The 20,999-nt window shown below is 46.2% G+C and overlaps 1 protein-coding gene across 2 annotated transcripts in view; it reads left to right on the top strand.

Moving 5' to 3' along the window:
* Positions 1 to 20,999, top strand: part of LOC146194771 (monocarboxylate transporter 9-like) — a 71,926-nt gene continuing 50,927 nt past the window's right edge. For both annotated transcript variants that reach the window (XM_084597537.1, XM_084597536.1), the window contains exon 1: positions 1 to 154. In XM_084597537.1, the coding sequence (XP_084453663.1) occupies positions 150 to 154 (5 nt within the window). In that variant the 5' untranslated portion in view covers positions 1 to 149. The remainder of the gene's footprint in view (positions 155 to 20,999) is intronic.

Here is a 20,999-nt window from a genome sequence, read left to right as displayed (position 1 = left end):
TGTGCGGGTGACCGTGCACGCGAGAAGGCTTGTACAATTTGGTGTCGCCACAGGTGCTGCTGTGCCTTTGCGTTGGCGGTAGTCACTCAAGAGGACCAGGGACCAGGGGGATTGCTAAGCGCTGACTTTGCCCGCTTCCGTTTTCGGCTATGAGGTAAGCGAAATAAACATTAGCTCCACCTTCACGTCACAATGATATTGTGTTATACTAGCGGCAGCTAACCGGATTAACTTTTCACGGAGCACTCAATGGAAAAAAAAAGTAGAGGGTCATTTCGATGACTCTCAAGAGGAGAATATTGAAAGCCTACCCTTCATCATTTGCCTCATCGTTTGTCTTATATCGGTTTTCGTAGCAGTGCGGCATATAATTATGATTAGTTTACGGGAAAAAAAAGACGCAGTCTCTTCACACTTTCCCCGGCAAATGTGAGTTAGAACGGTACACCAACGCAGCTATGACGTGCGTTCCTCGGCGCTCGTTCAAGTCTGGGAATGCAGTTAGCAGGAACGATAGACAAGGACACATTTCGCGCAATATGACAGATCTTGCTCACTACTCTCGTGCGCACGACCACACATGTCGTACTATGCATTACTGCTGTACAACTATGGTGCTAATTAAATTGGTAACCAATTAGTGCTAACTAATTCGTAGTATTGGGTATCTAACTAGCGCTAACAATAGTAATAATTTGTGGTAATTACTACCCTATTAGCGCCAGACAATTACTGTTAATTGTTAGGAAGTGTTGTGGTTAGTCTAGTAACTGATAGATAGTAATTGTTTGTGGCCATTTTTTACGTCGCTTAAAGGTGTGACATCCTCTGCGAACGGACGACAGTATGAGCCATCACAGCCTTTCGCCATAATAATTTGACTAACACTCACTTGCCCTGAAGCTGCGCCCAGCGGTAGCTCTGAATTATATGAGTAGAAATAGAGTATATCTAACTGTTCTAAGAGATAGATGCCGTAGATACCCTACCTACGACTAAGGCTCGTTATAGGTACCTATTAACTGCGGTCTGTACTGCGAACAAATTTCCCGAGGCCGTGCCTATGAAAAAATGAGACGTCTCTCGGAGTGGTAGACAGTCTTCTGACAATTTTCTCTCGAATCGCATTTCCAACGTAGATTCAGTGTTACCTTAGTAGCTTTTCACCAGTGCTTTAACAAGCATTTTTTTGTATTCAAATGTGTGGCATCAAAATTTTGCACAGTTAGGCAAAGCACCCACAAATTCATAGCGTGCAGAGAACTCATTCGGTAATGAAACGTATCCTCACGGCCTTATTCTAAGAGAAAAAAAAAAGGAGACTTGCCTTTGCCAGCTATGTTTTTCGCTCTGCTCCCGTCGCTTACGAGTCCAGAAGTTTTACGCCTGCGGAATTAATTTACGATAAAAACCTGCGCTCACATTTGCAACTACTGCGTGAAGGCTGTGAAGGCGAAGAAGAGAACCCTGTGGTAACAGAGTATGTACTCTCACTACTGAACTGCCTGCACAAAACTCGAGATCTTGTTGAAGCAAATCGTAAAAAAAGCCCGGGGTAAGATTTACAAGGAAGGATCCAAAGTGCTGCCCTTACGATCTGCAAGGGCAAATAAATTGCAAGTGCAGTGGGAACGACCTGCGACCATCCAGCAAAAGCTATCTGAGAAAAACTATGCCGTAAAAGTTTCTGGACATAGTGAAGAGATGCGCATATATTACGGCAACCTAATGTATCCCTACGTGGAAAGGGTACATGTCGTCAGCATAGCACTAAGCCAACAAGACGTTCAGCCTCATATGCCTTACCTGGGGAAAACCGATAGAATGTTGGCCGTCGCCGCAGAAATCTGGGGGCCTACTACTGATGCGAAAGGTAGTAGCGATCAGCTGGCGGATCTGACTGCTTTGAACGAAAAATACCATTTCTTTTCTAGAATTCCCGCAAAGACCACAACAGACCAGCACAATATTGAAGTGATCAGTCAGTCGCCAATTCAGTGCAAGTCGTATCGCTTTTCCCTACGTCAAGAAAAACTTTTAAAGACGCACTAGATCAAATGCTCAAACTACAGCTAATTGATAAGGAAGAAATTGATGTGTCTCTTATGATTTTAGTAGAGACCTGTGTGGACTATCGGAAGTTAAATGCCGTTACGGTAACGAAGGTCTACCCGATCCCGAATATTGAAGCTTGCATCGAGAAAGTAAGCATGTCATAGTGCATATCGGTCATCGATCTTGTCAGGGGACACTGGCAAGTACCAGTTACGGAACGTGCAAGCAACCTGGCAGCATTCATGACTTCATTCGGTGTCTTCAAGCCCCTTGCTTTAGGTTCGGTTGAAAAAATACTCCGTATGCATTTTCAAGGCTAATGAATCAATTTCTAGCCGGAATAGGGGATTTATCTCTGCCGTACATGGACGATATAGCAATTTTTCAGACACATAGGCGGACAATTCTGAAACATATTCAGCAGGTATTTTCCTGCTTGCAAGACGCAGGCTTAACAGTTCACGCTGTGAATTGTAAATTTGCCCTTAATGAAGTAGAATATCTGCGTCATGTCGTCGGCCAAGCAGTAAGACGACCACAACAAGTTCAAGCTATCAAAGAATTTCTTTTGCTGCAAACGAAGAAAGGTTTGATGTCTTTCATTGGATTGGTGAATTACTACCACCAGTACATTTTCCGGTTGCCGGAAACAGGCGAATCAACTAACGAGTGTCCTAAGGAAACAGCTACCCAATAACATTCAGTGGGAGGATCGTAAGCGTACAGCGTTTGAGTACCTGAAGCGGTCATAGATAGCTTTGCTTATGATGGCCACCCCAGACTACAGGAGGCCTTTCTTGGTACAGCGCGACGCTTCCGAACGGGAGATGCGCGTGGTGCAAAGGCCAAGAAAACCAAAAGGGAAAAGAACATCTTATTTTGTTTGTCAGCAGGAAGCAGAAAGTTCGAGGGAGCAAGCTTACAGCACTAAAGCGAAAAAATGCGCTTGCTTGGTGTGGGCTGTCAAGAAGCTTCGCTGTTACCTTTGAGGCACTGCATTTAGTGTTATTACCGATCATCGACCTTTGATGTGGCTCCAGCAACTGTCTCAAAAGAACGGCACATTGCTCCGGTGGAGTTGGACTCACCAGGAATAGGTTTTAGTGGTAAACCATATGAGAGGTAAACATTATGCACGCTCAGCTTTCTTAAGTCGGGCGCACGAATAAGTATGCCATCTTGTGTTCTTGTTTCTGATGGCTCATCTGCACAACTGTAGATGGTCTCATCATACAATCATTCACGCTTACTACTCTTTTCAAATATTTCGCTAATAAATATTTAAAGGTAACAATATGCCTTTAGAAAGACTTCTTGGGAAGTGTAATATGGAAGCCAAACGACACTTTCGCTGAACAAGATTGACGTTTGGGCGCCTGGGTTGCTTCTGTGGGGCTTGATGGTCGCTGCTGTTTGCTTCCTCGTCGACTCAGCCGTCAGCTCTTTGAAGAATGCATGGGACGCCGGTTGCATCGACCGAAGGTTCCAAGGGACACCGTCGGCTCAACCGTATAACCATGGGCAATGCTGTGGACATCTTTTTAACGGCACGGAGGCAGCTGCACTGGTATTTGCTATTTTTCATGGCTGTGATGCACCTACCTGTCAGTTTGCTGTGGTGATGTGCTGGTTCTTTCATCTGTTGGCTCCGCCGCTCCGAATCTCGGAAGCGGTATTTCACCTGAGCCGAACAAGTCGTCATTACTGTTTTATGGATCAGGGGTGTGATATTCAAGGACCTCATTGTTGTCAACTTTGAGTGTTGGGTAGTTCACGGCTGTGTACAACAGCGGAGTGAGAACTTGTTCATTGATGCGTGATGGCGTCCTAAAAAAGGGAGGAGTTGTTGCGTTCTTCGGCTGATAATGCCCTTTTTAACGCGGAAGGTATCGTTCTTTTCTGGTCCCGATGACGCATATGAAAAGCCCTGATATCGGCGGCAATAACAGCACCTCGTCCGAGAGCTGCGTCGCTATTTCCTGCCCGGCTGCGAGGTTTAATAACGGCATTCATTACAAGCTTCAGTGTGACCGCTTGCTCATCGTTCGTCGAAACACCGAGAAACGTAACAGCTTCGAAGCTCAAGGAAAGCGGCCTCTTGATAAAGGTACTTACTACCTTAGCAAAATTGGTGCAGTTTTTCGTTCATAATATTGTCCTACATCATGACGCCCCGCCGTGGTGGCCACTCACAGCAGAACAGCTTTTACGGCTCGCCTAACGCAGTTGGCCATGACTGACTCGCACTAGCCATCGACGTGCGACGGCGTATCACCCTCCGACCAACGGGCTATAGTGGAGTGCATTAATAGTACCCTCACCGACATGATTTCTGTCTAAGCGGACGCTGAAGACCGTCCTTGGGATGAGGTTTTGCCATACATAACTTTCGCGTACAATAGTGCCGCTCAAGAGACGGCGCGACTGTCTCCGTTCCAGCTTGTCTTCATTCGCCAAGTGAGCACGCCGTTGGACGTCATGATGCCAGTTGGGCCTTCTTGCGGCTCTGACGCCGAAATTGACATGGACACATTCGTTCAGCGTGCTAAGGAAGCGCGGCAACTAGCACGCCTGTGCATCCACCGACAACTACAAATGACGCTGCTCAATATAACCTCAGCCAAATAATCGTCACTTACGAGCCTGGCGACTACGCCTGTTGGTGGATATTTGTTCGTCATCGCGGCCTATCTGAAAGGTTACTACGCCGATACTTCGTCCCTTAAAAAATTTTCCTTCGCATCAGTGACGTCACCTACGCCATTATTCCCGTAGCCTCAGATCCATTCCGATGATCACAGCATCCTTAAGTTGTGCACATAGTTCGGCTGAAATCATATCACGATCGTGTATGATGGAACTTTTCGTCAACCGCCGCTGGGTCCTTGTGACGCTTCTGTGTACTCATTCGCTAACCTCTTCCTACTAGCACCGCGCCGCATCGACTCGATGCTACAGAGAAGGGCAGGGATACAAACAATAGTCGACGACGAAGCTGAGACAGTCAGTGGGGCGTAGGTGAAGTTTGCCTGTAATTGCGCTCGGACCACTCTGTCTTCGGCAGTCTTCTAGGCTGAGGGTGTTTCCTGGATTTTCAGCGCAATTATCGTTACAATATAGACGACTCTTCGCTGCGTGCAGATGGTGGTCATGTGCGGAAGCTAAAAGGAAGCGCGACGTGGGATATAAAAACACGGGTCCAACAGGAAGGTGGGGCTTTATTTCCCTGGACAATGGATACCTGGGACGAAGGTTCCATTGAGCAAGCCTGCCCTGCCTCCTTAGATGAAGCCCGTATAGTTGCGGCTGCTTTTGTTCCCCTGCTAACTTTTTAGGCGCTCGGATTTCTTTTTCGTTGCAATATAAATGCAACGTCTTTTTGTGCATGTCAAGGACATCGCTTTTTGACAGGCCGGTAGATGTGACTCCACTCTACCTTTAATGATTTGCAATCAAAATGCGCTTAAGGACGCGAAGAATTTATCGGTAGTTAGGAATAAATATTCTCGTAATGTAAAGTGAGTTTTGAAACACTTTATTCGGGCAGTTATTGCGAGCTATTGTCCAATAACCGCTAATAAGGCTTTAAATCTTTTCAGGTTTCAGGAGTATTACAGTATGAGCTTTTTATAAGGTTTTGATATTGCTCCAAATGGGAATATCGTATAGGAAATTTCAAGAGCGCTTCAAATCGGGGTTAAAGCACTATTTATTCTAGCATTAATGCATTCAGGAACGTCTTTAGTGCCTCCCCTGTAAATTATTTGGAAACGTTCTTTAGCTGTGATTTAAATTCAAGGATACGTTAAACGCGGCAGCGTTAAAGGGCCCCTACCCTGGAAACTGCGTTGTCGGTATTTTCGGCGTCTGCGTTGTCAGCGAAGAAAAAAAAATTTGGTCTGTGCTCAGCGATATAGCGCATCAATCAGCGCGAGAATGTGGGCATTTTGCTGTCGAAATGGGTTGATCGGTAAAAACCTTCGGATATAAGCAGGAAGAGTGAACAACACGTTTTTCACACAATCTCTGCTTTTACCATGACGCACACCTGTCATAGGTATGTTTACCCCCTGCGGTGATTCAGATCCGCCCATTCAGACGTAGCCTTGCGTTAAAATTTTCGCTTGCGGGTATAAGTGCCTGAATGGGCTCGCTTTGGGACTGAACAGTTCAAAAACAGAAGAGGATGAAGAATCCCTGGGAACCTCAACTGCATACTTCGTCATAAAATCGAATAAATGTCGCTATCATACGCTTTTTTTACTTTTTGTTTTATTTAGTGTGCACACATTACATGATGCGCGATTTAATGCTGCGATCACGGCAGCGTTGTTTAAGAGGAAGAGGGTTTCAATACTGCACATTCGCTATTGGTCATCTCGCCCTTTTCTATGCGGGAAAATATGAGAATTTATGTCATCATCATCATCATCATCATCATCATCTTCATCATCATCAGCCTGACTATACCCACAGCAGGGCGAAGGCCTCTCCCATATTTCTCCACTTAACCCGGTTCTGTGCTAGCTGCATCCACTTGACCCTTGCGAACTTCTTAACCTGATCCGCCCACCTAACTTTCTGCCGCCCCCTGCTAAGCTTTCCTTTCCTTGGAATCCAGTTTGTTACCCCAAGCGACCATCGGTTATCATCTCTTCGCACTACATGTTCTGCCCATGTCCATTTCTTTTTCTTAATTTCCACTAGAATGTCGGTAACCTGAGTTATTTCTCTGACCCACTCTGCACGCTTCCTATCTCTTAATGTTACCCCTACCATTCTTCGTTCCACAGCCCTCTGGGTTGTCCTCAACTTAAGTAGAACTTTCTTGGTTAGCCTCCACGTTTCAGCCCCATAGGTGAGTACAGGTAAGATGCAACTGTTATATACTTTCCTCTTTAGCGATACCGGTAAGCTGCTAGTCATAATCTGTGAGTGCTTGCCAAATGCGCTCCATCCCAATCCTATTTTTCTTGTTATTTCGTTTTAATTGTCCGGATCTGCGTTTACTACCTGTCCTAAGTAGATATATTCGCCTACTACTTCCAGTACTTCTCTACCTAATGTAAACTGCTGTTCCTTTCCGAGGCTGTTGAACATTACCTTAGTCTTCTGCATATTGATTTTCAACCCTGCCTTCTACCTTTCCTGCATATGTCACCAATCATTTTTTGCAGTTCATCCCCCGAGTTGCTTGGCAAGGCAATGTCATCAGCAAATCGCAGATTACTGAGGTATTCTCCATCTACCCTTATCCCTAACTGCTCCCATTCCAAGTCTCTGAATACTTTCTCTAAGCAAGCTGTGAATAGTACTGGGGAGATTGTGCCTCCTTGCCGAACACCTTTCTTTATGGGAATTTTCTTACTTGCTCTATGCAGAGCTATGGTTGCTATGCAGCCTCTATATATATATTCCAGCACTTCCACGTACGGCTCGTCTACCCCCTGATTTCGCAATGCCTGCATCACCGCCGAGATTTCAACTGAGTCAAATGCTTTTTCGTAGTCAATGAATGCTATGTATAAGGGCTCGTTATATTCCGAGCATTTTTCGATCACCTGATTGATGGTATGGATATGATCGATAGTAGAGTACCGTTTCCGGAAGCCTGCTTGATCCTTTGATTGATTGCAGTCTAAGGTTGTCCTGATTCTATTACCGATTACCTTAGTAAATACAGAAGAACGGAAATCTGAGCTAGTTCGTGCATTGCAAGATCAAAAATCTGCGCGGCTACTTGGGACAAACAGAGAGGAGAATAACGGACAAGCGCTGACTAGCAACTGAAGTTTTTTAGAAAAAGCACAGGTAATATACACTTTTTTTCCTCAAGAACCAGGACGCATGCGCTCCCAAACAAGCATCAGTCTAATCATGGGAATCCAAATATACAATCTCAGCGTCATGCAGAAGCACCGATGGCGTGCTCACGCAACTATCCCTTTTCTATGGATGTGATAGGCTTCCGATAACTCCCTGGTTAGTTGATCCTTATGCCTGTAGATTACATTAGTGTTGTTAAAAAGAGGTGTGCGTAGTTTTTTATCAGCATTTCTCGGATCATTAATTAAGGGGCAGTCCCTGTAGTGCAGGGCAAGGTTCGAAGATGGGGCATTTTTCAAAGATGCCTTATGTTGGCGTAGTAGGGTGTTGATACATTTACCTGTTTGGCCTATATACCTCTTTCCGCAAGAAAATTCAATGTCATACACCACGCCTTCAGCACATGGTACGAACTTAACCTGATGATTTATTTTACACGACATCCTCTCGCTTTTTTGTTGAGTCTTCATTCTTCTATCCACTATGGCACATATCTTGGCAAGTTTTCTGGGGGCTGAAAATACTACATCAACACCATATCTTGATCCTATGTTCCTTAACCTATGCGACAACCGGTGTACGTATGGGATGACTGCGCACTTCTTTCTACTGCCCTGCTCCTGTGGCTGAGAGCTATCTACCGACTTTAGTTTTCTTAAAATTTTTTTACAGGCAAGCGAGATTACCTGATCCGGATATGCCGCTCATCTTAATCTGTCAATCTGCTGTCCAAAACTACTAATCATTTCATGCTCACACGATTTTGAAAGGGCAGACCCCAAGCACACGACAGCTATACCACATTTTACCAATATTGAGTGGGCTGATTTGTAACTAAGTAACGGCTTCTCCGAACGCTGCCGGAAAGCCCAGCATACATGATCTAAGTTTAATACTAACCTTAAATCTAAAAATTGCAACTCCTTGGCGCTCGGTACCTCGAAAGTAAACTTCAAACCCTGCCCGCAACTATCAAAGACCCTCAAAATTTCACCAACCTGCCCCATTAAGTCCCCCTGCGCAAAAATTAAATAATCATCAACATACCTAAAAACCTGTTTTACACCTACCCCCAAGCTACTTTTTATTGCCCTATCCACATAGCAAAGAAAAATATTACTTAGTACGGGTGCTACTTTTGAACCAATGCACACCCCCGCTTTTTGAGCATACAGTTCACCCTCCCATTCCACAAAAGTCGACTGCAAATAAAACATTAACAGTTCCAAAAAAGATTCAACAGACACCCCACAAGCCGAAATAAACTCTTCTTCATCATTATCAATCGTTATACAATTTCTAACATACTGCAGGAGCCTATCCTGAGGAAGAGAATAAAACAAATCTTGGACGTCAATGCTGAACATTCCACTTGAACCAGGGTTATGACACTGCAAATACTCTACAATGGCCACTGAATTAAAAATCAAAAAAGGGTCATCAACTATAAGCGTGTCCAAACATTTCTGCAAGAAACCCGATACGGAGTGTTGCCAGGAGGCGCGTTCCGTAAGTATGCATCTGAAAGGAATTCCCGGCTTGTGGGTTTTGGCAGAAAAGAAAATTTCTAAACAGTTTCTCTCTGACTTGTTAACAGACTCCCGAAGGCGTTCCAAATTCATTTCCTGCAATAACCTCAAAGCTTCACTCTTTTGCCTATTAATGTTAAGTCGGACTTTTTTGAAGTTTTTTGCGACGGCAGCCCCTGCTTTTTCTGTGAATATATTCCCTGGCACAACAACAAAATGACCTTCCTTATCGGAAACCAATAGCCTCAAATCTTCAGATGACAGGAAATTCACCAGCGGGGCAAAGCTGTACCCCTTCACATGCCCCCCCTCAGTCCCCTTCATAGCCTCCACACAATCAACCATGCACCTCGGCTGCTCCTCTTTTTTGGCCTGGCGAGGCACAGACCTTCCAAGCGACAACTTCTCTTCCTTGCCAAGGGTGGGCTGCACACAAAACTTCGGGCCTTGCTTCAGCACCTTTTGGAACTTTTCCGGCACAAGCGTGTCTCCCAAGATCAATAACTTGCCTTCAGTTCCGGATGGCGTCGTTCTCGCAGAAGTCCTTGCAGAAGTCCAGGGACGTGAAGAAGACCACATGAACTCTGTATATCACTTCGCTTGGTCACACCACGCCCTGAAGCACCGTACACGTTGCCTCTCCCTACCACAGGCCACCCAGAGACAATCCTTGTAGTGCCTATGCTTGTGCCACCATTCTGATGCCATTATGCGGCACAACCGACGACTGTGGCCCTTTGACGGGAGAAGTCCTCCGCACCATAGCTGCACCTCAACAGGGCACAAGCCTCGTCTAGCATGCCAGGTAGCCAGGCGAGCTTTGAAGGCCGTAACGGCGATTAGTGAAGCCAAGGCGGCCTGGTCCTGAAGAAAAGCGGTATTAGAACAAAAAGGAGAGCTCAGCGTACAAGAAATAAACTGCAGAAGAATGGAAACCTCAGCTAGTTGGTGCATTGCAAGATCAAAAAACAGCGCGGCTACTTGGGACAAACAGAGAGGAGAATAACGGACAAGCGCTGACTAACAACTGAAGTTTATTCGAAAAAGCACAGGTAATATACACTTTTTTTCCTCAAGAACCAGGACGCATACGCTCCCAAACAAGCATCAGTCTAATCATGGGAATCCATATATACAATCTCAGCGTCATGCAGAAGCACCGATGGCGTGCTCGCGCAACTATCCCCTTTTCTATGGATGTGATAGGCTTCCGATAACTCCCTGGTTAGTTGATCCTTATGCCTGTAGATTAGATTAGTGTTGTTAAAAAGAGGTGTGCATAGTTTTTTATCGGGATATCTCGGATCATTATTTAAAGGGCAGTCCCTGTAGTGCAGGACAAGGTTCGAAGATGGGGCATTTTTCAAAGATGCCTTATGTTGGCGTAGACGGGTTTTGATACATTTACCTGTTTGTCCTATATACCTCTTTCCGCAAGAAAATTCAATGTCATACACCACGCCTTCAGCACATGGTACGAACTTAACCTGGTGATTTATTTTACACGACCTCCTCTCGCTTTTTTGTTGATTCTTAATTCTTCTGTCCACTAGGGCACATATCTTGGCAAGTTTTTTGGGGGCTGAATATACTACATCAACACCATATCTTGATCCTATGTTCCTTAACCTATGCGACAACCGGTGTACGTATGGGATGACTGCGTACTTCTTTCTACTGCCCTGCTCCTGTGGCTGAGAGCTATCTACCGACTTTAGTTTTCTTAAAATTTTTTTACAGGCAAGCGAGATTACCTGATCAGAATATGCCGCTAATCTTAATCTGTCAATCTGCTGTCCAAAACTACTAATCGTTTCATGCTCACACGATTTTGAAAGGGCAGACCCCAAGCACGCGACAGCTATACCACATTTTACCAATTTTGAGTGGGCTGACTTGTAACTAAGTAACGGCTTCTCCGAACGCTGTCGGAAAGCCCAGCATACATGATCTAAGTTTAATACTAACCTTAAATCTAAAAATTGCAACTCCTTGGCGCTCAGTACCTCGAAAGTAAACTTCAAACCCTGCCCGCAACTATCAAAGACCCTCAAAATTTCACCAACCTGCCCCATTAAGTCCCCCTGCACAAAAATTAAATAATCATCAACATACCTAAAAACCTGTTTGCACCTACCCCCAAGCTACTTTTTATTGCCCTATCCACATAGCAAAGAAAAATATTACTTAGTACGGGTGCTACTTTTGAACCAATGCACACCCCCGGTTTTTGAGCATACAGTTCACCCTCCCATTCCACAAAAGTCGACTGCAAATAAAACATTAACAGTTCCAAAAAAGATTCAACAGACACCCCACAAGCCGAAATAAACTCTTCTTCATCATTATCAATCGTTATACAATTTCTAACATACTGCAGGAGCCTATCCTGAGGAAGAGAATAAAACAAATCTTGGACGTCAATGCTGAACATTCCACTTGAACCAGGGTTATGACACTGCAAATACTCTACAATGGCCACTGAATTAGAAATCAAAAAAGCGTCATCAACTATAAGCGTGTCCAAACATTTCTGCAAGAAACCCGATACGGAGTGTTGCCAGGAGGCGCGTTCCGTAAGTATGCATCTGAAAGGAATTCCCGGCTTGTGGGTTTTGGCAGAAAAGAAAATTTCTAAACAGTTTCTCTCTGACTCGTTAACAGACTCCCGAAGGCGTTCCAAATTCATTTCCTGCAATAACCTCAAAGCTTCACTCTTTTGCCTATTAATGTTAAGTCGGATTTTTTGAAGTTTTTTGCGACGGCAGCCCCTGCTTAGCACCCGTACTAAGTAATATTTTTCTTTGCTATGTGGATAGGGCAATAAAAAGTAGCTTGGGGGTAGGTGTAAAACAGGTTTTTAGGTATGTTGATGATTATTTAATTTTTGTGCAGGGGGACTTAATGGGGCAGGTTGGTGAAATTTTGAGGGTCTTTGATAGTTGCGGGCAGGGTTTGAAGCTTACTTTCGAGGTGCCGAGCGCCAAGGAGTTCCAATTTTTAGATTTAAGGTTAGTATTAAACTTAGATAATGTATGCTGGGCTTTCCGGCTGCGTTCGGAGAAGCCGTTACATAGTTACAAATCAGCCCATTCAAAATTGGTAAAATGTGGTATAGCTGTCGCGTGCTTGGGTTCCGCCCTTTCAAAATCGTGTGAGCATGAAATGATTAGTAGTTTTGGACAGCAGATTGACAGATTAAGATTAGCGGCATATCCGGATCAGGTAATCTCGCTTACCTGTAAAAAAATTTTAAGAAAACTAAAGTCGGTAGATAGCTCTCATCCACAGGAGCAGGGCAGTAGAAAGAAGTACGCAGTCATCCCATACGTACACCGGTTGTCGCATAGGTTAAGGAACATAGGATCAAGATATGGTGTTGATGTAGTATTTTGAGCCCCCAAAAAACTTGCCAAGATATGTGCCATAGTGGACAGAAGAATGAAGAATCAACAAAAAAGCGAGAGGAGGTCGTGTAAAATAAATCACCAGGTTAAGTTCGTACCATGTGCTGAAGGCGTGGTGTATGACATTGAATTTTCTTGCCGAAAGAGGTATATAGGCGAAACAGGTAAATATATCAACACCCGTCTACGCCAACATAAGGCATCTTTGAAAAATGCCCCATCTTCGAACCTTGCCCTGCACCACAGGGACTGCCCTTTAAATAATGATCCGAGATATCCTGATAAAAAACTATGCACACCTCTTTTTAACAACACTAATGTAATCTACAGGCATAAGGATCAACTAACCAGGGAGTTATCGGAAGCCTATCACATCCATAGAAAAGGGATAGTTGCGTGAGCACGCCATCGGTGCTTCTGCATGACGCTGAGATTGTATATTTGGATTCCCATGATTAGACTGATGCTTGTTTGGGAGCGCATGCATCCTGGTTCTTGAGGAAAAAAAGTGTATATTATCTGTGCTTTTTCGAATAAACTTCAGTTGTTAGTCAGCGCTTGTCCGTTATTCTCCTCTCTGTTTGTGCCAAGTAGCCGCGCTGTTTTTTAATCTTAGTAAATACCTTCTACGATTTTATGTGCAAAACAATAATATGGAAATAAAACTTGCAACTTTGAAAGGAAGTTGAGATTTGAACTTTATCAAGCGTTTATCACTTCTGTTCCGCTCCCCTTCCCAACAACTACGGTGATGGAAGTCATAGTATTATTTAAAAAAAAAATTGTGTTCCCATTGATTCGTTTTGGCTTTCATTCAGTGATTGCTTCCAGCTATAATTGCATATGAGTGACAGGTGAGAGACGCTCGTGCCTCCATATCGTCGTGCACGCGCAGAACACACGACTTCTGGACGGCAAATTCTTTGCAGGGCTTCATTGTCCCAGTGCCGCACCAGTCTCCCCAGGAGACTCCCCTATAAGCATTATCAAAAGTAACAGCTCATGTTACTAGACTGACTCTGGCAAGTGATACTTGGCAGGTAAAGGTACTCAAAACACGATTCGCTTTCCAACAGGGAAACCCTTGTTCTCCTCCAAGGAGAAGCTTCTCGCAGAAGCTTCTCGGAGCAACCCCGCTAGCGAACAGGTGTCCACACCCAAACCTGATCGCCAGGGTTGTAAATTACCTCCCTGTGACGAAGGTTATACCGTCGAGCATCTTTAACTTGCTTTGTCCGGACTCTCAGTCTAGCCAACTGGCGAGCGGCCTCGGCATGCTGGACGAATTGGTCGGCACCGGCAATCGATGGGTGGGCGACATGTGGCAGTAGCATTGCGTCCAGCATGGTGACAGCTTCGCGACCGTACACCAAACGAAACGGTGTAAAGCGGGTCGTTTCCTGGACTGCGGTGTTATAAGCAAATGTTGCATACGGTAGTATCTGGTGCCAGTTCTTATGATCTTCGTCGACGTACATAGAAAGCATATCGGCGATGGTCTTATTGAGTCGCTCAGTAAGGCCATTCGTCTGAGGGTGGTAAGCTGTTGTTATGCTATGTCTCGGGATAGGCAGTCAGCGTCACTGTGTTTCTTGCCGGACTTGCACGCAATAGTGACATCGAACTCCTGTAAGCGGAGACTCCAGCGGGCTAACCTGCCTGAAGGATCTTTAAGGTTCGCTAACCAACAGAGTGAGTGGTGATCACTGACCACTCTAAACAGCCGACCATACAAATACGGCCGAAATTTCGTTACCGCCCACACAACTGCAAGGCACTCCTTTTCGGTAGTAGAATAATTCGTTTCGGAACGAGACAGGGCGCGGCTGGCGTAAGCAATCACCCGCTCAACGCCTTCTTGCCACTGAACGAGAACTGCACCGAGGCCAACGTTACTGGCGTCGGTATGCAATTCTGTGTCGGCCTCCTCATCGAAGTGGCCAAGTACGGGCGTTGTTTGAAGGCGCTTGCGAAGCTCCTCGAAGGCCCTTTGCTGCTCGTCGGCCGAGATGAAAGGCTGGTCGTCCTTTGTTAAACGAGTCAATGGTTCCGCTATTCGGGAGAAGTCGTGCACAAATCTCCTGTAATATGCACAGAGGCCCAAAAACCGACGTACGGAACTTTTATCAGTGGGGGTCGGGAAAGCAGCTACGGCAGCCGACTTCTCTGGATTACGGCTAATTCCCTCAGCACTCACGACGTGACCCAGGAACTTGAGCTGTTGGAATGCAAAGTGGCATTTTTCTGGTTTTAATGAGAGTCCGGCCCCGCGGATGGCATTTAGCACGGCCGTCAATCGTTTAAGGTGCTCTTCGTAGGTCGCAGAGAAAATGACAACGTCGTCAAGGTAGACGAGACACGTTTGCCACTTCAGGCCGGATAGGACAGTTGAGCGGAAGGTTGCGGGAGGAAAGGTTGCAGGAGCGGAACACAAACCGAATGGAAGCACCTTAAATTCGTACAGTCCGCCAGGAGTAATGAATGCGGTCTTCTCTCGATCACGTTCGTCGACTTCGATCTGCCAGTAACCGCTGCGTAGATCGAGCGATGAAAAGTATCGGGCGTGGCGAAGTCGGTCGAAAGAGTCATCAATTCGAGGCAATGGGTAGACGTCCTTTTTCGTAATTATGTTAAGCCTCCTATAGTCGACGCAGAATCTGAGTGTTCCGTCTTTTTTAGCGCCCAGCACAACTTGTGGACGGCTGGATCAGATCCTCGCGGAGCATTTCATCAACTTGCGCCCGAATAGCCTCTCATTCTTTCGGCGATACTCGGTAGGGGTGTTGGCGGATAGGGCGCTCGGTGGGATCAACTATAATTCGATGTTTGGTTACGGACGTCTGTTTCACTTTGGAAGTGACGGCAAAGCAGTCACGGTAAGTCTCCAGAATTGCTTGAAGGCGGCGTTTCTGGGTAGGAGAAAAAGCTGGATTCACGTCAGTTTGAACAGTATGTCCAGTGCTCTCGGGAGGGTTCTCGTTGGCCAGCGAAAGGGCGCAATGGGCAGATGGCGCACTGACTTCGTCAAAATAAGCGATAGCTGTACCTTGCGGTAAATGGCGATATTCGGCACTAAAGTTCGTTAAAAGCAGTTCAGTTCGTTTACTTTTCAAGGCGAAGACCCCCCGAGCAACGCAGACTTGTAGGTTGAACAATAAATTCACGTTCGTTCCTCTCCACGCACAAACATGCTGGTGCGTGCAGGTCGAGTGACATGGTCGTCGCACAGTCGGAAAACTGGCCTGTCTGTGTAGTCGTCGCTGTGCTGTCTGTACTCGTCGGAAATTGCGCGGTGAGTGGAAAACGTCACCATGAAGTCACGGAGGTCGATGATTGCGTCGTTTTCTCTAAGAAAATCAAGGCCGAGAATCAGGTCCTTGGAGCCACTCTGCTAGCACAACAAAGCAGCACGAGAAAGTTACGTGGTGAATCTCGACGCGAGCGGTGCACACTCCGAGCGGCGTTACCATGTGCCCTCCGGCTGTCTTTATCGGGGCTCCGTGCCAAGGAGTCAGGACTTTTCGCAGAATGGTAGCAAGGCCATGACTCATAACGTAAAAATCAGCGCCGGTATCTACAAGGGCAGTCGTGTTGTGGTTATCAACGACGATCGGTATTTCGGCAGAATGTAGCTCACCGTCGACAAAGTGCGGCTTGTCAGGGATCGTCGGGCTGACGAGTCGTTCGTTGCGTCGAATTGCGGCGTCGAAGGTAAGCTTCTGTGATCGTCGGGAGGTAGTCGGACTCGTTGGTCGTGCGGTGCATCGATTGGGGGCGTCGGAGGAAAGCTTCGGCGATCGTCAAAATGTGGTCGGATTTTTGATCGGAGCGAAGGGTCGGAAGTCGGTATGTGTGATCGAATCGGTGAGCGGAGGATGTTGGTCGTAATGTCCATCGACGGCGGCCCTACCCCCGAGGGTCGCCGTCTTCAGTTTTCCCGGTGTGGACTTGGGGACTGCCTGAGGAAAGAACGGTGGCTAGTTGAAAACTGTCTCGGCGGTGGTGACCTGGACTGGCGTCGCTGGAGGGACGCAGGTGGGACCTGGTCGCTGAGGTATTGGTCGATATCCCGAGTTCGTTCTCCATAGCGCGGCCGAGGGGCATCCGGGGAAAATCCGCGCAAGCCCATCCGACGGTACGGGCAGCGGCGCAGAATGTGACCGGCTTCGCCGCAGTGGAAGCACAATGCAGATTGTTCGGCGTGCGCCACGCGTGTGCTTTGCGAACGGGTGGTCGAGGTTCAGGCACACCAGTCGAAACTGGATATTGCGGTGGAGGACGTGCGGGAGGAGCAGGGTTGCAGGGTGCCAATTGTTCAGGCCCAGGGGTACGCAACACGTCGCTGTACGTCATGATCTGTGGTGCAGGCGACTGGGGTGACGGTACTGATGGCGCTGCTTGGCGGAACTCTTCGCGCTCCATATCCTAGATGCCCCCAACACGTGGATGTTGTTCGAGAGAGGGCAGCTTTTGCAGCTCTTCGCGCACGATGCTTCGGATAAGTTCGCGAAGGGCTTCCCTGTCGTTTCCGGCCATTGGCAAGCGGAAGTCTACGGCAGCGATGTTTGCAGAGCGATCAAAGTGTGCAAATCGCTGATTCAAGGCACGCTCGATGCTTGTTGCTTCTTTGTAAAATCAGCAACAGTACGTGGAGGGTCACGTACAAGGCCAACGAACAGCTGCTCTTTGACGCCTTGCATAAGGTAGCGCACCTTCATTACCTCTGACATGGACGGATCCGCCCGGGTGAAAAAGCGAGTCATTTCTTCCACAAACATGGCGACGCTTTCATTAGGCCGCTGTGCTCGGGACTGTAGAGCGAGTTCTGCCATCTCTTTTCTTGTATCGTTGCTGAATGTTGCGAGCAGCTGCCGCCGGAAATCCTGCCAGGTGGAAATGGTAGCCTCATGGTTTTCGAACCACATCTTGGCGGCGTCTTCTAGTGCGAAATAAACATTCTGCAATTTTCGCTCCTCGTCCCACGCATTAAACACAGCGACCCGGTCGTAGCTGGTCAGCCAGTCCTCAACGTCCTCGAACTTGTCGCCATGAAACGGCGTGGGCATACGTGGAGTATGGCAGATCAGCTGCTGGGCACTCACGGGAAGCTGAGTGGTGGTCTGAATTGCCGCTGTAGTCATCGTGGTTCGCGGTGGGGAAACAAGAGGACCACACTCGGGTTCTAAGCCTCTCAAGCGACGGCTCGTCTTGGGCACAGGTGTCGTGTCCACGGTGTGTAGATGGGCGTAGGGGGCAGCCAGAGGCTCTTCGTACATGGGATCTACCCAGAAGCTCCACCAAAAAGGTCACAGAAGCCAGTGAAACTGGTTCAGCAGGTTTACTTAGGACTAAGTAAAAGCACCGGCAAGATCAGGCACGGAACCAACTGGCGGGCGAGCACCGAAAGCGAAGAAGACGAGCGCGTGCCAGTCTCCCGAGCTCACCACATGGTGGTGCCAGTAAGATAACATTGCGTTAATATTATCCCGCTACTTTACCTTTAAGCCTTGTGTTGTAGTGAATACGAGGCGGATGGGACAAGGAGAAAAATGAACACAAAATAACAGAACTGACATCAGTCCTGTAGCTTTCTTTTCTCTCTTGTCGTTGTGTCATTTTCGTAATATGAAGTATCCAACAACGCCATCAACCGTGGCCTAAACTGAATTATTTCTAAAACTTGCCTATTAGCGCGAACGTATTGCATGCTCTTCGCCGCTTTAAATAATTGTTGTTGGGAAAATAAGATTTCCTGGGCATCATATTTCGTACTTTTATTAAAATCTCAGAATACAGAGACAACTGAGTGGCGGTGTGGGCGGAAAAACACTGAACACCATGAGGTAGCACGGTTAGTGCTCCTACGTCAATCTTTCTTTATGTGTTTCTCCTTGTCTTATCGGCAGTGAGTGTTCCCACGAAAATAAAAGAAAGCTACAATTCTTGTACGGTCCTTGACACTGCTACTGAAGCAAGAAGCACGCGTGTCTCTCAACCGATAAAGCACGTCGTAAAAAGTGGGCGGTGTGGTGCCAATAATCTCAAATGGCCACAGCACCGATAATCAGCCAGTGGGAGCGTTTGAACATTGCAACCTTTGAGGTGAGAGCTTCCTAAAATATTTGTCATGTTTGCAGTTTGCCTTATTAGTTGTCCGTGACGTTACAGTCCATAAATTATATTCTGGCGCCGTGTTAACTGAACAAAATATCCAGCGCGACACCTTGCATGTTAGACAGTCGGCGCAATTTTTTCACAAAGTATATGATGCCTTGGCACGCAACCAGCCAATCAGTCAATGTTCTCGTCCTTATGCACAGTAATTCAAAGTGATAAAAATATTACATGTCAAGCAGGAGACTAAATTTTCTCGTTTTTCACAATCTCGCTAACTTCGTTCATGACATTCAGCACTTCTAATATCAGGTTGCAAAACACACAGTGGTCTCCTTTGCTTGCGTAAAAGGTTTAGCACTTGGAAGAGGAGGAAATTAAACGCACACTGTACAGGGCACTTACTTGCTAGATGTTTGTAGTTATAAGATCCCGAGTTTCGAACCCCCCCCCCCCCTTCCGCGCGCCCATAAGAAGCCCTGAAAAAAGTTGATTTAGTTCAAGACGCTTTTGTATTATAGTGGTAACCTCATCATACAGATTGTATGTGTTCCATAATGATAAATTAAAATGGACTATAGTGACTGCTTCTGAAGCTTTCATTTGATTATTTCAGCACCTTTAAAACTCTGCGTAGAATCCAATGAATGCTTCTAGCGTTCTATTGGCATTTGATATTGCATTTTCATTATGCCTTTTAATGCCTACTTTCTTTTCGAACAATGGCTAAATTGCTCCCAACTGCGTTTAGGTTAGGCCACAGATGTAAGGCCTTTTCGATCATTTCCGGGATGCTATACAAATAGCCATAATGTCCAACACGGCGTTTTCTTGTCAGGCAGAGAAGGGAGAGATATTAATCGTTTACTATGGCAGCCAGCCCCTAAAACCAGAGAGGAGGAAGGTGTCTGAACTGATAGTACCCGAGAGAACGGACTCCATTTATTCTTGAGCACGCTTCTGGAGTATCCTGCGCCGCTAGGCTATGACAAGTTCAGTTTAATTGAGTTGTATGTTACAAGTGGAATTAGCGTAGCTTATTCGGCCGGCAATAGCTCCACCGTATCATCACTTGGGACTTACCAAGATACTTTGTTGGGCGAGTTGGTGTTCGCGCTGTTTATATTTATAATGAATATCACTTCTGAGTTAAGAAAAATCTTAATATCTGCGAAATCTGCCCTACTATGCGCACAGTCACTTATAGCAGTATATAGTCCTCTCCAGACTCACCCTCTATGGACATATTCACTCACAGTAAAACACAGTTCATTCAAACTGCCACCATCTATACACATATTCACTCGCCGTATAGCATAGTCCACTCCAGAAGTCATCATCTTTGCACACATTCTATCACAGTAAAACCCAGTACATTTCAACTGCCACCATCTATACACGCATTCACTCACAGTATAATACATTCCCCTCCAGAAGTCACCATTTATGCACACATTCAATCAAAGTAAAACACAGTCCATTCCAGCTGCCACCAACTATACATAAATTCACTCACAGTGTAACATAGTCCACTCCTGAAGTCAACATCTATGCACACATTCACTCACAGTAAAACACAGTCCATTCCAGCTGCCGCCATCTATACACAAATTCACTCACAGTGTAACATAGTCCACTCCTGAAGTCAACATCTATGCACACATTCACTCACAGTAAAACACAGTCCATTCCAGCTGCCACCATGTATACACAAATTCACTCACAGTATAGCATAGTCCACTCCAGAAGTCACCACCAGCTGCACCTATTCACTCACAGTATGATATAGTCCACTCCAGAAGACGCCACAGCGACGCCCTTCATATTTTGCCGGTACAGTACGCCCTTCCCCCTCAACAAATGAAATATTTGTTAAACTACTTCGACTTTTCGTGGCGTCTTCTGGCTTGTGTCTCTCAGAATGTCTCCCAGCCCTACTGAGAAAACCTGTATGCGATTTCAATCACCCAGTATGAAATGATATGTCAATATGCTGGATCCGATTTGGGGCGTAAATGACCAATACATAAGCATGAAGAACTAGTAGGAGGACGCGCAGGACACGCGG

This window comes from Amblyomma maculatum, chromosome 3 (genome assembly GCF_055883805.1).
Source record: "Amblyomma maculatum isolate TAMU_Amacu chromosome 3, ASM5588380v1, whole genome shotgun sequence".
Lineage (NCBI taxonomy): Eukaryota > Metazoa > Arthropoda > Arachnida > Ixodida > Ixodidae > Amblyomma > Amblyomma maculatum.
This window is presented reverse-complemented; position numbering and strand designations above follow the sequence as displayed.